The 17,953-nt window shown below is 30.5% G+C and overlaps 1 protein-coding gene across 2 annotated transcripts in view; it reads left to right on the top strand.

Moving 5' to 3' along the window:
- Window positions 1-15,741, top strand: part of LOC128396645 (uncharacterized) — a 37,663-nt gene extending 21,922 nt beyond the window's left edge. The window contains exons 8-9 of one of the 2 annotated variants that reach the window (XM_053357265.1): window positions 14,029-14,994; window positions 15,576-15,741. In XM_053357265.1, coding sequence (XP_053213240.1) covers window positions 14,029-14,994; window positions 15,576-15,587 — 978 coding nt within the window. In that variant the 3' untranslated portion in view covers window positions 15,588-15,741. The other variant, XM_053357263.1, reaches the window with a different exon arrangement.
- Window positions 15,742-17,953: the final 2,212 nt, after the last annotated feature.

The following is a 17,953-nucleotide window of genomic DNA, read 5'->3' as shown; positions in this document are numbered from 1 at the left end:
TTGGATCATGTAATAATAATAATACAATTATCATGAGAAATTGAATCTCGAAAATCGTTAATCATTGTTGATTGTTGGAGATTTTTTTTTCAAATTTCAAACAATCAATTGTTGATAAAAATGGTCACAGTTAAGGTCATACAATCAATTACACTTATTATCCATCAGTTGATGATAAATGATGAACATGAGGATCGTAATCAATGATTAATCAATCGTTTTATTAATTGTATCAAGATGATGATGATGAGTATTAATGAGAAATATCAATTTGATTCAATGTCACAGTCTAAAAATATTGATGAGAAAGACAATTAAGGTTCTTAATCATCGTCATTAGGATTAGGATTAAGGATTAGATTCTCTAAGCGGTCAGATCATTATTATGAACACGAATTTAAAAACTGGCCGTTAATCAAAATGAATCATTTCAACAATCAAATCATGTTCGTGTTTGAACATAATGATTACCTCTTACTAAGTTTATGTTAACCTTTGATGTGATGGAAAAAGATTTGAACCTTTTAAATTCAAACTTTATCCTCATCATCATCTCGAATCTCATCATCATTCACCTCCCAGTTTAGACTCTCCATCCTCCTAATCATCATTATCATCATCTTTTAAAAAAAAACTCGAGCATCAATTACATTCAAATTTCTGAATTCTAATCATTTTCTCACTTTTATCTTTCTCTTTAACTTTCTGCATCATTGATGAAGATGATGAGGAGGAGGAGAAAGAGGATGAGGATGCTAAAGGGAGGAGAGAGAGATGCTACTAATGATTATGATAAGGGAAATGTTAAGTAAAGGTAAATAATCTGGATGAAGATAAACTTATTTGATTATCAGGGTTCCAATGAAAAATGACCTTAAACCGGATCAAGGCTTAGATTCAAGTCTTTGTATCTTTTTTTGTGTCTTTCCTTGTGTACAAAAGTATCCAGAGTATTTCCTGGTAAATTTAACAGCCATTCATGATAATGTTTACAAAGAATGATGAGTAAGAGAGAGAGACAAATGAAGATGAGCAAAATGATCATTTACAAAATGATAGCAATTTAAAGCAATGATTATAATCATTTAGTACCAACAACAATTGTAACCACATTCACCTTAACATGATCATCAATTGACACTGGAGGCTCAATATGCTCAATGTAACAATGATATGAATCATCATCATCATCATTATCATCCTTGGGAATCTATTTCCGGTAACCAGGTTGTTAATTAGCTTTTCATTAGCTCCAATAAGATTTGCAGAAAATAGCAGCATGAGAGAGAAAGATAATCTTAATCTTTTACAAGATAAAATGATAATCCAAACAATAAGATTAGATTGAAACTTTTTAAATCTTCTCGTTTTTTTTTTACTCATTTTATTACATCATTTAGGTATTAGTCTTGTGTATTTGCACTTTAATTTGATTCAGATGAAATTAACTTGCAACAATCAATCTTATCCATTGATTATTTCACATTTTATTCTCAGCATTTTCATTGATACTTGTTGGTGATATTAACTTGTAATGATATTTATATAATGTTACTCAATGATATATAAATACTTGAGTTCAATTTCATCCTCATCATTGATTAAATTCTCATTCTGATGATGATCATCATCATGTTATTGTTGACTCTTTCTACTGATAATCAACGATGCGAGTAATAATCAGAGTATAAAAAAATTAGATGATGAGGAAAATTGAAACTACACTTGAAAATTGAGTTTCTAAATTGATCTCATTTACTTTTGACCATGTTCATCTCATGGTTAATATCCTCTTCCAATTTCCTACTCGTTGTTCATCACCATGTGAACCAGAAAAAAAAGCATCTTAATCTTTTTGAAAGAGGAAGAGACAGAAAATCTTTTTCATCATCATCCCTGAAAGTGAGAATAAAGGTAAAAGATGAAGTGTGAGAGAGAGAGAGAATAAAATTCAGATTCAGTTTGAAATTTTATCGATTCCATTGAGATGAGTAACTTGAATACATTTGGAATGATAATGTCAATACCTATTGTCATCATGTTTGTTGATCATCATCATCAGATTGAAATAGTTACCATGATGATGATGATGGTTCAGGGATCGAGATTAAATTCAGTGATAACATGGAAATCGCTGAATTTAAAAGAGGAAAATATAAGAAAAGTTCTCCAATGCAAATGGACACAAAAGAAACACCAACAATTTTTGGAAGCCTTTTCCCTCTCTCTCTCTCCCGGAAGTCTTAGATAAGAAAAGAAAATGGAGAAAGAGAAAAAGGAAATGGTAATGATAATTTTGAGAGAAAGAAAATTTTATCAATTTAAGATGATGATGAAAAAACAACGTTCCATTCATGATAATGATGATGGAGTAAATTGTTTCTTCCCATGAACCAACCTCCACCTTCATGACCCTGATGATAATGATGATGATGATGATACAGCTTTTTAAAATGTAGTCTGATATCAATGAATTGAAGATCCACCGGGAGATGATATTTTTACCTTCCCAAAGGTGAACCTCATCCTCTTTCTCATCATCCTCTTCCCTCTTCAATATTAAACATCAACTTTAATATATAACAAGTCACCCATACAATTTGATACTCTTTCTCTTATCATCATCATCATCATCATTATCATCCTTTTGCTTATTGAATCCTTATTTTTATCTTCCTCATCCTCCTACTCTTCCCACCCTTACACTCCCCATGGTATCTCTATGGCAATAAGTTTTTCAGATGAGGAAATTGTTACCAAGTATATTTTTCATCATCTATTTTCATATGAATACCTTATCTTCAATCTTAATACTTTGACTTTCATATTCATGGAAGATCTGGAAGATGAAGATGAAGATGATGTGGATCCTCATCTCTCTCTATCTCCCAATCATATTATTCATGTTGTTTGTTTCCTTGTTTCCATGTTGATTTTTTTTTCTCATCATCTTCCTCCCTGTTTAAGGTTCATTTCATTTTAACTTTTTCCTTTCATCATTTATCATCAACTCTTTATTGGCTCAATATTTATATCAATCAAAGATGATAACGGATGATGACGATGATGATAATGATGATAAGATCACAAAGGAATACAAAAATCATCAGTATCTCTCTCTCTCTAGTTCTTACAGATATATACTCGAATATTATTTATCATCAATTGATAATGAAGTTCTGACATGATTATGAACAAAATTTTCTTCAAATGATTAACTGATTTTGGATAATTTTTTTCTCCCTCGATTTTTCATCTCAATTTGATACAAACCTTTTTCCATGTTCATTTCAATTATCATGTTGATCTCTATTTATATTTGAAATCTACCGGTGATTTCAATCAGATGTACAAGTTGTCAGGAGGTTAATCAAATTGTTAATCATTAACCAGACACCTTTACTGATTACATGGTGGGTCGAAAGGTGGAGACTTCCTCTTTTACATCATAATTAAGAAAAACATTAGTTACTTTCATTAACTGATGATTAGATTAACTTGACGATTCTGAGTTTGATTATAACCATTAACTTAATTCAATGTTCCTTACCCACCTCAACCTCCATCACCCACTCTGATATTTGCTCCTTTATATTGATTATGTTACAATATTTTCATCAGTTAGTTAGTCAATTGTTATAAGTTAATTTACTTTCCACCCACACAGCAAATTTCCCACTCCAAGAGAGAGAGAGAGAGAGAGAGAGAGAGAGAGAGAGAGAGAGAGAGAGAGAGAGAGAGAGAGAGAGAGAGAAAAGTGGAATAGGAAAATTTTTGGTTTCATATTCTGGTTTATATCTCAGGCTAATCATGAAAATTAATAAGTAAAACTGATTGAATAACATTTTCATCTTGAAATAATTACAATAAGGATGGAAATGGTTTTTATCATCATCTTTTCATCATCAAAAGTTAATAGCATCATCAATGATGATAGAGGAGGAAGATGAGAGGAAAAAGTTTACCTGGATAATATTATTATTATATTAGAAAAGAGAAAAAAAATTTTTCTCTCTCTCAATAAATCGATTGATATTGGTAATTGTGTTTCTCAGGTGAACCATGTTATTATCACCATGAATGATTAAACTGCAAGTATTAATTGTTGATGAAAATGCAATTTACAAAATGATTCAATTGCTGTTGATTGTTATCAATATATAACAAATATATCATTAGATTTTTTTTATCCACTCCCAAATCTCACTCCCAATTCCTACCTTGGATTTTGCTAATGTTAATGATATAATGACGATGATAATGATGATAATACACACCTACATGATGATGGCGGTGATGATGATGATGAAAATTTATTCATCATTTGATTGCTGTAAATTTATGTTGCACATTCATCTGGATTTGAATGTTTGGTAATTTCTTCAGATGATTAAAGTTTTTGTGATTAATCGAATGAGCATATTAATCAATTCAATCAACTGATTAACAGAGAGATATTTAAATTGCTCATCGACAATCAGTTCGAAGGTTCAAATTAAAAAAAGAGATTGAGAGAAGAAAAAAAAGTTCGAAAACTTTTTTTTTCAATTCTAAACTTTAAGTAAATATATTTCATTATTATCTCTCTCTCTCTCTCTCTCTCTCTCTCTGAGTAGTATATTTGTCTCACCCTGAGATTTTCACACTCTGATGGTGTGTTAATGTTTACTGTTAAATTAAATTGTAATTAATTAATTCATGCATGCAACTTGTATATATACACATAAATCAATCTCCATGATAACTCATTCAATTTGTTTTCTATGGGAATTTATTGTATTGAGTATATAACATGTATACAGAATTATTGTCCAAGTAGGTGGCAAGTCCTTGGAATCCTTGAGCATTAAAAAGTCAATAGATTTTGCTTCATGTGAATTTCATGATAATGATTGAGAAAAAAGCGAAAAACTTGAATAACTGAATTTTATTTTTTTTCTCTCCTCAATTTGAAACTTTTCTTTGCATCTCTTTTTCATTCCCTGTGGGAAGTGAACTTGAATGTATGTTAATTATGATGATGATGATAATATTAGTGTTATCATTACAATGGGATGAGGATGAAAATATCACTGAATTTGAATGTTAGATATTTAAATGTATCTTCCGTTTTTCATCCTCTTGGTTGATGATTTCCTGTCATTCAATTGCTGTCAAGGTTGATTTAAATTCACTGAGAGTATTAAACATTAACAATCACCCTTTTGATTTACATACATGAGATGGGCAGAGTGATGATAATGATGATGAGTATCTTGAGATGATGATGATGATGATTATGTTGGGTTGATGAGTAAACAGAAAAAAAGAAGCGAAAATTTAACTAAAAATTAATGGTAATTGTGTCATTAGGATGATGGTGGGAATTGAGTTGATGAGAAGGTGGAAACATGTTATATCCTTGTGAAGATAATGATGAGGATGGAGGATGAAGATGAGGATGAGGATGAGGATTGATGTTCACTGGGCTGGGTTAGGTTAAATTATCAAAGTAAACACAATCAATGGTAAGGTAATATATTAACACGCGTTGTTGACCCTCTAATAGTAAATGATTATGTTAATTGTTGGGAACAATTTTCCAAACAAAAAACTGTTCAATTTCCTATTGACGATGTTACCGATTTCCTGATTGTGTCCATCAATCATTAATTTTAATGCAATTAAAAATTTGATCAGTTGATTAGTTTACAATCTTAATTTGATTTGAATGCAATGCAAAAAAGTTTTTGCAGTTTCTGTAAAATTATTAACAATCAACTGATATTTTCAGATTTGATTTGATTTGATTTTGTATTTTTTATTTGTCATCATGGTGACAACAACAATTAGAGTTATAATTGATTAAATTGCTGTAAACTTGTTGATTGTTTCACTTGGATAGATTTTGTTGTTATTACTTGTTACTTTATCATCTTCATCCTCAGTGGATTTTGATCCAATCCTTGGATTGGTTCATGTTAAGGTTCATCAGAACTCTCATCGAGTAATATTGCAAGAAGATAATTCTGAACTTTTCTCTGAGTAATTGTCATGAGATTCATTTGGTTTATCAGAAAACATTAGCAATCAAAATGGTAAAGTGTATGTGTTATTTTTTTTCATGGTCTCTTCCTGATTCATCTGAATGCTCATGAAACTATCGACCAGAACTTTACCTTCAATACTCTGGAATTGTTTTTCATGATGATGATGGTGAGACATGAACTTTTACCATGTTGACCTGAGAATACAATTTTTTTTTTCTTTTCTCTTTATCTTTCTCCATGTAAACAGAACTTTATCTCTAATGATATTTTTCTTCCTCTTCCTGTTTATCTTCATCTTCCAAACCTTTTGTTTTTCTTCATCTTTTTCGCCATCATCATGACAACTATTAACTCACCATGTTGTTGTTATCACCATTTATCAATAATCAAATGATGATAATATTAACCCTCCGATTCGAGGTTCGAACAGCCACAAAAACAGTTCTAATGAGTCATTAGAACTTTTCTCCCTTTCGATTAGCTAACAATTTATCTCGCCTTCAATAATTACCGATTCTAATCATTGAACTAAATAATCAAATTGGTTCATTAGTTTCATCTAATTGTCTATGTAATAATAATAACTCTGAGATGAAAGTTCCAATCGATTGAGACATTACATGAAAATCAATCAGAATCCATGGTGATGCTTAAAGTTTCACCTTTCAACTTGATTTTTCAATTCTTAAACTGTAAACCTTAGTACCCCTGCTATTTCATTTCATGATAATGTTATTCATCATCATGGTGATGATGATAATCTTCCTGATTTTCACCCACCTAACATGATGAAAAAAAAACCCTCCCTGTGGGTTCATTCATTGAGTTAGAGACTTTGAATATCTCTGAATAACTTTTTTTCTTTATCCATGATATAATTCACCCCAAGTAATAATATTATCATGAAACTATTATCATCAGTTTCTTGAGTGATGAATATAATAGTAATCATCATTATCATCATCATGATATCATGTTAATCATCCCTGCTCTTGGCATATTAACCAAGGAAAAATTTTCTACCTCGTCATGAGGATCATCATGATTGAAAGTGTAGATAAGGTATTCCTTATGAAGATCAGAATTATCTGATTACATCCTGGAGTTAATCTTAACTGAACTTTTTCTTTGGAAAAAAAACATATGTTCGAAAAAAAAGTTCACCTTTTCGAAAACTTTTTTTTCGAATTTTCTTATACTCGATCTCCTCGATTCCATAAGTTAATCAGAGTTAATTGATGATCTAATTTGAAGAAAGAAATGGAAAAAAAAGTTGATCTAAAATTCAGTTACTGAATTTTAATCACTTGATGGATTAGTTTAGAATTTTAAATTCGAAATATTCTAATTACCTTTGTTATCATAAAGTTCTGAAATTTAAATTCAATGGAGAAAAAAAGTTATTCTGATATTATTTTGGAATCATGGTAATCATAAGTTCATATGTTGGAGTAACTTTTTCACCCTAATGTTATTATCTTGGTAATTTTCATCATTATCATGGTGATAATAAATTTCTGGTTCATGAAATAACTGTCATGATAATAATGATAACAAGTCTCATGAATTCCCTGAAAATATTGTTACCTTATTTGTTGTATCATCGACAACTTAATGACCAGTTGACCATAAACAAAAAGATCAACTCTCCCTTCAACAATTAACGATTATGATTCATGATAATATTTATCATCATCACCATGAGTCAGAATAAGTTACAGGTATCATTAAATTCATGAGATAATCAGTTAGTTTCAGAGATTTAACTGATTCATCAGATTAATTTTAGAAAGAAAATGAAGAAAAAAAAAATGGTTGAGTTTACAAAGCTAATATCATGAATATATATCATCAGATAAACTGAAAAGAAAAGTTCAGTTATCAGTTTTTCATGATGATGATGCATCATAAGCATCATCATGCTAATCTAATAATAAAATATATGAGGAAAAAAAGTTTGAATTTAAATTGATAAAAGATGATGATGAAAATATATTACATGATATTTAAATTGAACATTTGATTCAATTTGATTGGAGCATTTTTCTCATCATGTAATATGATTTTTTTTCAGGTTAATTCAGAGTCTCAGGAATATACATGAAGAGACAAACATGATGATAAGAATGAGAATACAAAGTTACTCAGAATTTTCTTGGTTTCTGAGTTTATCTCTCCCTCTTTCATGAACTTATTTACTGAACTTTCCTCAATATAGTTATTATTCAGTTACTGAAATAGAGAGAGAGAATATAAGATTGAATCTGTTCAGGGTAAACCAGAGTTTCATCCTGATTCCATGTTGAATCTTCTGAAACTGAATATTATATTTACACATGTGAATATACATGGAAATAGTTACTTCTGAACTTTTTCCTCTCTGAACTTTTTTTTGTATCTTTGTCTCTCTCTCTCTCTTTTATATTCACCATGTTATCACCTTGAAACACCAGAAGAGTTGGTGAAACATTTATCCACACACACTCAGAATCTTAACTCAGGGAAACACGATAACCCAGATAATGATATTGTCTAACCCTGGAATCCTTCATGATAATATTTCATCTTCATGTAAACTCATCAAGTAAATATTTCCATCCATAGAGAAATCAAGAAGCTTCAAATAATAATAGAAAGGAAGAAAAAAAAATTTCTTTCAATTTTTCACTTTTTTCTCATGTGTCAACTTTAGTTATTATCTCCATGAACTTTTTCATGGACTCATGATGACAGAGACAATTTCACTCTTACAATGACGTCTACGATTAGCCGGGAGCATGAAGATCACCAAACTAATAATGAACTAATTGTTGTAATTAATATTATAATCATAAAGTTTGTTACTTGTATCAAGACAAATAATGATGAGACTTTCATACCCTGCAGGCAAAATACTGAATATCATCATGAATTATTGACTCATAGTATGAGAAATAATATTATCCGAAATCAGAAAAGTTCATATGAAAATCGTTACTAATTAATAATCAGGGACAAAAAAAAGATACACAAATGAATTCCAAGGACAAAATGTATAAATATATTGATCACTTGAAGATTCTGAGTAGATTCATGATAAACTCATGGGTTAATATCATCATCTATTGACCTAGATGGCAATTATTGTCTCTCAGTAAATAAACATCATCATCATCATCATCATCAGGTTAAATATACTTATATTTAGGTTTATCATCATCATCAACATAATCAACAACATCATGAACAGTTCAAACTCATCACCCTGAAGCTGCCTGAGGATAAGTAATAACGTTTTTGGAGAAACGTTCAGCTTGATGATAGAGATAAAGATGAGGATGATATTTTCATGATTCAAGATGAGTTAACCTAAGAAACATTATCAAAATAATGATAAAATTAATTAGATGAAACAATTTTATCCATTGGTTGTGATAACATTAAGAATCAGAATCAGAATCAAAGGTAAATAAGTAACATTGGAAACAATTTTTTTTCCTTCTTCTTCTTCATCACTTGTTTACATGAGATTCAATTACGATTAGATACAAGAAACTTGTGATTACAAATGAACAATTTAATCAATTGATTGATTGACAGTTTGTTTAATGTAATCAATCAAATCAACTGAGCTCCATTAGGTGGTAATAATAATATTAAGAGACAAATACAAATGTACATATGATTAGTTAGTGTGAAAGAGATTGGAAAAAAAAACAATGAAACTATTACATGATTTATGAGATAATGATTGTGAACATTGAAATAGATAGAGAAAAGTTCAGGTAAAATCTGTAAATTACATGGAGGGGAACCAGAATTGTGACAGATTCATATGAATCTGTTACCATTTCAATTACAATGAAAAAACAGTACAATATATCACAAAAAAGGAGGAAGATGAAGAGGTCAATGGATAAGAGAGAGAGAGAGAGAGATAACCAAACATTCAGACTGACCAATGGTCTAGTTGTTTTCATTTCATGCTACAAGTAATAATTCATAACAAGTGAATATAAGAAATTATATATTGAATAAGTAATAATAATATTATTTTATTTTTCTGTGTTTTTGTTTATCATCAAGAATGAAAATATCGGTAAATTGTTGAACATGTAAAAACAACATTATTTTATCATTTGGTTACTGGTCAATAGATAAACTCAACAACTGAAACGGAACAAAACTTTTTGTTTTTCATTTCTTTTATTATTTTGATACAAAATTTATTATTATTATGATTTCAAGTCTGAATTATTAGTTAGCATCCCAGAATAATATGAAATATTTGTTAACTATTGGCTGGGAATTAATAGATTGTAATGGAATCTGTAAGAGAAATAAATCTTTCATGATGATGATTACAATTGAAAAGGTAAAAATCCATCAGCTTAATAGGAAAACAATCAAATTGATTTGATTGTTACTCTTGCAACTTTTTTTTCTTCTCTTCCATGTTATCATGTTTCCTTTCATTCTGAAAGCTTTGGGTCCTTTTTTTCCGAGTAACTTCAGGTTCTCCTTTTAGCTTTTTAATATCATCACTGTCTTTTCACCTCAATTCCACTCCTACTCTCCTTCATCTCCATCTCCTTAGTTTCTCATAATATGAGCTACTGATGTTTCTTTAAATAAAGTAGAATATATTTCATCATATTATTATACAAACAGGGAGTGAAATGAAGGTAATATCATCATCATCATGGGTACCACCAAATGCTCACTCGTGTGGTAAAAGTTTTAACTGGAATTATTATTACGATTAGTATTTTTTTATATTCTTTTCTCCTCCTTTCTGTCAAAACTCATCTTCATCATCATGCAATCATCATGGAATCTGTGTAACTTGGAATGAGCGAAAGAGATGAGGAGGCAATGAGGCAGTTTTCCATTGAAGTTCCCTCTCCTCTCTCTCTCTCTCTCTCTCTAACTATCCATCTTCTCTCTTACACCATCACTTTCATCTTCATCATCCTCGTCTTCTTATCGTATTTTCCTTTTGACTTTATTCCTTCTTTTTCTCTCGCCTTTCATTTTGACTGACTTGTCTCTTTTTCCACCTTCCTCTTCCTCCACATCTCCCAACATGACAGTTACTTTTACTTGAAACCCTCTGAAGGCTTGAAAATATCTCAGGCTTACATATTTCACTTACAGAAATTCATTTTCAAGGGTCTACTTCTTGACCCTACCTTTTTGTTGAAGGGGTGATGGTGATGATGATGATGAGAGGATAGAGACAAATATGAATCTGATGATGATGATAACATATCGTCTAAGTCCCTCGTGTATCAGATTGAGAAGCGCAACTGAACTTGAACAGAGAGAAAAACTATTCGATGTTTAATCTTTTGGAAAGAGAAAAAAACTTCGAATGATATAAAAAGATGATGAGCAAGATGAAAAAGGTGAAATCAGAATACATGAAATGAAAGTTTCTCCTCCAAATAAACAGTCCAAATGATAACTTTGATTTACGATGTTAGGGAGATCCCTTTAAAGATTCTATCTCTCTCTCTCTCTCATTGATGTCCATCATCATCATCAGCATCCTCATCATGTATCATCATTTAGTCATAACAATATAAAAGAAGATCATTATGTAAGTGGTAATAATAATTCTCATTGAGACCAGAAAATAAATTTCAATTCATTTTCTGTATCAAGTTTATTATCATTGATTATTCATCAAATTTTCTTGCATCTTCAATTTCCTCTTCTCCCACCGGTGGGTTTGGTTTTTTTCTTGTTTATTTCATCACTTTTATATTTTCATCTGATTTTTGGGTGACCAGTTATCACTTTTGATGTCACGCAATCACGAAGAGAGCAAGAACGAGAGAGAGAGAGCAAGAACGAGAGAGAGAGAGAGAGATACCTGGACAAATGATAGTAAAAAATAATCATAATAATGACCACAGATGAGAAATACTAACCTATGGTAATTATAATGATCATGTCAATATGATTAAATTGATTATCTCTCATAATATATAATTGATAACAAAGTTTATATCAATATAAAAACGTTCAAAACTTATACTCACATACACAGGTAAATGATGATGTCCAGTTGGATGATAATGATGATGATGGAAATGATAATAAATGACTTGTCAAAATAATTGATTTTCAAAACAATTAATTGAAATGATTATAATCAACATCATTATCAATAATAATAATATCATTAGGATTAATATCTAACCTCCTACTACTACTACACCTCGAGTCTTCAATGTCCAGTTAATAGCCTCAAGTCCAAGTTGAAAAAAAGTACAATTAGATTAATTGTAATGATACGAACAGAAAAAATCTAATGTAATAAATGAGAGAAATTTACAATTAACTTAATAACTATTAAGGATCGAGAAATAATTATTAGTTTAAATTGTTGATTGAAAATGAAAAATTCGGAAATAGCCTGAGGTCATTTTCAATTAGTCTGATTAATTGTATGATAGAAACATAAGGTTATCATGAAGTTAAATTGTTGTTCGCTGATTAATGTGACATTTTGATTGTGATAATTTAGAACTTTAAATTGTTGGATTAATGTTTTTTTCTCTCTCTTTTTTTTTCTTATTTTTCCAACCTTCGAATTCGTTATAAGAATAATGATAACTTGTCGAAAATTCGTCGAGATGATTTGTTCTATTGCGAAGAAAAGAAGAATAAATTTCTTTGTGGAAAAAAGAATAGAGATGAACATTTCATCACAAGATCGAACTTGAATCATATGTTGATGATTTTCTCTTCCTTGTCATCCTAATCATCTCTTTCTCTCTCTACTTTTGGCTTCGTCTTTAAATTGAACTTTCATTTTCGACAAAGAAATAAAAACTTAACTGGATAACAAAACATTATCAGAATTTCAATTAGTTTTAAAGACAATTCTCTCTCTCTCTCTCTTTTTCTGTTTGTCAAAACTATTCCTCTGATTCCTGAATCTTTTATCCTCATCATGATGATCATCATCAGGCTCACATTGCAATCTTCATCTTAACCATTGATTATCACGATATCTCTCATATCATGTCCTCTTTTTCACCAAGTTGTTCATCACCATCAGAATAGTTGCTTCTTGGTTACGAATTCACTTAGAACTTTTTTATCCATATCCATTCATGAGATCAAATTATTATTTGGAATTTGAGTTCTACATGTAACCAAAGATCGTAAAAGTCTTTTGATTAAATAACACGCAAAGATCATCATCATCATCATGAAGAATCGAAGAGAAAGAAAATAATATTAACAGTAAAACGAATCAATAAGATTTTCTGTTCAATGTCAATCTAAGATTAAAATTGATTAACTTTAATTCCCAGGTTAATTACTGTTATATTTTCATCATTTTCCTCCATAATTATCAATGAAAATAACGGTTATATTATCAATAATAACAATCGTCCAACTGATTGTTATCATTTGAACAATTTTCTCAATATTGTTCATGTCAATTTGTTGTTATTTTTTTTTCTTCAGAACTTTTTTCTCTCTCTCACTTTAATTTCACATTTCAATGGATTCAGTAACTATCTCTTTCAATTATCTCAGCATGAGAATATACAATTTCCCCCTGGTTTCATCATCTCTATTTATCCTTCTTTTAATTGTCTATTGATACACTTTACTTATTGTTACTCCAAAGATTGTTATTGATTTTTTTTTCTTCGCATTTTCTTCAACATGAATCAATATTATTATCCCTCCATCCAATTGCTTATTACTTTGGTTAGATAATTAAATTTCCAAATGATCACACGAAATCAATAGATTAATTGTCGATGATGAAGATAAATACATAAAAGAATATGATTAAATTTCTTTGTGCGTGTTTAACCACAATTCTAATGAGCAAAGTTATTAAAATCTCGCAGCATCTAGAGAGAGTTTTTATCAATACATATTCTTATTTTTCTTCATTGTTGTTCTGTGTTTTCTGAGTCGGGAAAATATTCGCTAATTGTGAACATTTCAATTAATTTGGGTTCTTTTTGTTTCGATCAAATTTTAGATCAATTTTCGCTTCGTGAGGGAATCGCGATGTGGACCTGAGGAGATTATCACTTATCCATCACAGCTACAAGGAAGTATTTTGTTTCCTTTTCAAAAGTCCAAATCACGGCAGTCAGTTTCGCCCATGGTTCGGACAGTAGCGATGACCAATAAGATGACAACTGTAAATAAAAGGCCAATGGTCAATCAGTCCTCTTTGGGGCCATTTGGATCACCTTTGGCCTCCTCGTCGGTACCAATTGTATCCCAATCGCATGATGAACAATCCTGGGTATCGCCGGAATGGCCTTTGTTTTGCAAATGGCGGATCCATGTGATGCACGACGTTGACCTGACCTTTAACGTTAAAAATTTGGCTCTTCCGCCCGATTGTTCAAACAATTTCCTATTGATCAAAGATGTTCCCTTTTGTGGTTACAATCAACCAATTCAATCGGAGTATAAATCATCAAAAGGTTTATCATCATCACCATCATCATCATATCATAATCATCATGTTCATCACTCTCATCAGCATCATCATCATTCAAGTGGTTCTGATGGTCAACAATTAATATCCAATCCAGTTAATGGTCATCCAAATAGTATAATTATGAGACGAGATGAGATTCCAAGTTATATCAATGGTTATCCGATTACCGGTGATCAAGTGATCACCGATAAACCAATTGATAAAATTGTCGATATTTACCTGAGTTCCAATGTACCTGAGGTGACATCTTTCCAATTGTATTGGACACAATTGAAAATGTTACCTGATGCCGTTGATACAACTGAGCTATTGGTCTCCCTTTCAGCTGATTGTGATTTCTTTTGTAAATCATCACGATCTTGTCTTAAATCATCACTGGTTTGTAACGGTTTCCCCAATTGTCCAATTAAATCGTTAAACACTTTGGACAGTTCGATATCGGAAGATGAATCGGAAGAACTTTGCTCGAAACCATCGCTTCTTCATTCACTGGTATCAAATCGTTTCCTTCTAATTGGAATATTATTACTAATTCTAATCATCCTTCTTCTTCTTATAATTACAATTACCCGTCGATTGTTGGTTAAATATCGTCGTAAAATTGATTCCACATCATTCTGACAATTACCTTCGATCGTCAACAAAAAACAACCAACACCAATTCCTTGTGATTATAATCATTCTGGACACCATGTTGGTTATAATGGACGACGATCAATTGATCAACCGATGATAATTAACTCCAATCAACAATATCAATTATATTATTCAATTGATGGTTCTACTGGTCAATCAACGTTATCTCATTTGGATACAATTAACGATGATCATGTTTACGCTTAAATTAAATCAACAAAATTTAATAATTATGATTAATTTTTGCCTTCACCTAAATTTGCCTTTCAATTTTCATTGATTGTAAATCTTAATTGTAATTGCAATATTAATAATGTAAATATCTAAACTTGACCAATATCTTTTCTGTTTTTATATTGATTATTGTCTATAATTTCGGCACAATTAACTAATTATCAATTGTAAATATCAATTTTAAATTGTAAATTAATGTACAGTTTCACCTTTGATAATCTAATTATATGTAAATTTTAATTCAATAATCAAGCTGAAAATTAATCTAATTGTTGATCAGTAAATGGATTAGATTTTGGTTCTTATAATTTTTCATTTCATTTTCAACAATTAAGATAATTAAAGGTTGATTCAATTAACCACTTTGGAATCCATGTCATATCATTTGCTTAATTACAATGTTGTGTAGTGAACTGGTAGCTAAATGAGAAGTTACCGATTCACTGCTGATGGACTAAATGATAGATTCAGACTTTCGGTGATGTTGCAACATTATTTCAACGAGTCTCGATTTCATCTCTAAATTTACAAATTTTTTCACAAACATACACGAAACCTCCATTATTATGCAGTTTTTTCGGTTCTTTCCATCGATAAACAATATAATTTTTATGTAATTTTGGTATTTTCGCAACGATGAAATGAATAGCCTTGGGTTTTTTTTCAATAGGTTCTCGAAAACGATTGCTTTTAGCAATTGGGTAATGAAATCTTCGCTTTTGTCATCTTCAACGATGTTGCACCCCAATTAGGGAAAAAACGATTAACAATTCCAGTGCATTGTTGTTGATATTTTTTGTCCATGAAATTAAGTTGAATGTAATTAGGATATAGAAAGTACTGATCTCCTTACTTTGATAATCGGGTATCATAGCAGAAAGACTTTTCAGCTCTTGTGCCACAATTCGATGATCCGTTATGATGTCACTTCCAGAAAACATGATAATACAAACACTTATCGTTGTCGGCGAGAAGGCAAAAAAACACAATTTGAAAATTTCATTGCATGAATTTTAAATCTAAACAAATGGATTACCAATACATTGGTCGTTAAATTTATCGAGAATATGGCAATTTCTAGAGCCCGGTTCTTTTAAATTTTTCAGAATTAATCAAAAACGCGCGAACTGCTAAAAATATATAAAATATGATCTTCAGCCAGAAATTTGACTGAAATAATTCGAATCAGAAATTATCACTTAATATGAATTCCAGTTAATCACTTCCTTGGAAATAATAACCAATTGATGCTGAAAAGAAATTGATTAATTAACAATCACCATCATCAGCTAGTAATCAACTGACGTTGTTGTTGTTGTTGATTGTCATCAACAATCAAATCATCATCAACAATTGATGTTGATTAACAAAATTAATATTTGTTAACCTGTTGTTGTTGTGGTTGATCAACAGCAAAAATACCAATAAATGATTGATAACAATCAGTCACAAATTAAATTCAAAAAAGTGAGAAAAGTAAGAGAAAATGAAAGAGAAAAAATGAAAGAAAGGGGAGAGAAAAAGGATTTCTTATCCTTTGATTTCTCTTTCTGAAATTGATTTTACATTACAAATAATGTCAGAATTGAAATTGATTCCAAAAATCACGACAAGAAGTTAATTGAATATCAGCACTATAGAAGCTTAAAAAACACTGTGCCATATCACATCCAAAGGACTTAAAAAAGAAGTAAAAGAAACAAGCTTTGCATTACTTTTCAGTCATTAACACGTCAAAGTCAAATGGTAGCTTATTGGTTATGATAACTGACCGACAATTTAGGTTAAAAGGTGATTACCCTGTCAGCAATTAGTTAATTGTCTCGATTACTTTCAAACGAATGGCAAAACTACTCTTTCTTAAACAACAAAATCAATTGTGATAATAAATCATTTGCCAACGTATCAAATTGTTGTAATTACAATGAAGAAAATCTAATATGTGAATTAATCTAATTGCAAACCTAAGGTGATTCGTAAGGATTAATTGTGATGAAAACAATTTTCTACAACAATTGCGAACCGAATTAAATTTTGATTACTTTACCTGTGCTTAGTTAACAAAATCAAATTTATTCAACTTAATAGTTCAGAGGCATAAAATTTAATTGTACAAATTTTCGGCGATGTAAGTTTTTGCAGAAACCACTCGTGCATCAAATAAGGCTCCTTCCTGACGTTTTTTCGCTCATATGATCTGGCTAATTTTCTTCTTGTCTGGGCGATGGTAAAAGTAGCATAGAGAGGGAGGTGGTCAGACGGAAGCGAAGGAATGGTGAAATCTGGTTCAATTTGGGATCAATGTTGTCGGAAAAACAAAGATATTGACTCAACAACAAGTAATTCAAATGCAACATCAAATTAAAGTAACTCTAATCATACTTATTGATGCACAAATAATGTTGCAACATAACCGAAAGTCTGAATCTATCATTTAGTCCATCAGCAGTGAATTGGTAACTTCTCATTTAGCTACCAGTTCACTACACAACAACCTTATGTGTTGTTCAAGTTTTACAAGATGTGAAAAGCTAATGATGATGTGATTATTGTGCATCATATAAATTACTATTATTCAGTC

Source organism: Panonychus citri, unplaced genomic scaffold (genome assembly GCF_014898815.1).
Source record: "Panonychus citri isolate SS breed McGregor unplaced genomic scaffold, ASM1489881v1 Contig00023, whole genome shotgun sequence".
Classification (NCBI taxonomy): domain Eukaryota; kingdom Metazoa; phylum Arthropoda; class Arachnida; order Trombidiformes; family Tetranychidae; genus Panonychus; species Panonychus citri.
Note: the sequence above shows the minus strand (reverse complement) of the source record. Positions and strands in the feature narration are given on the sequence as shown.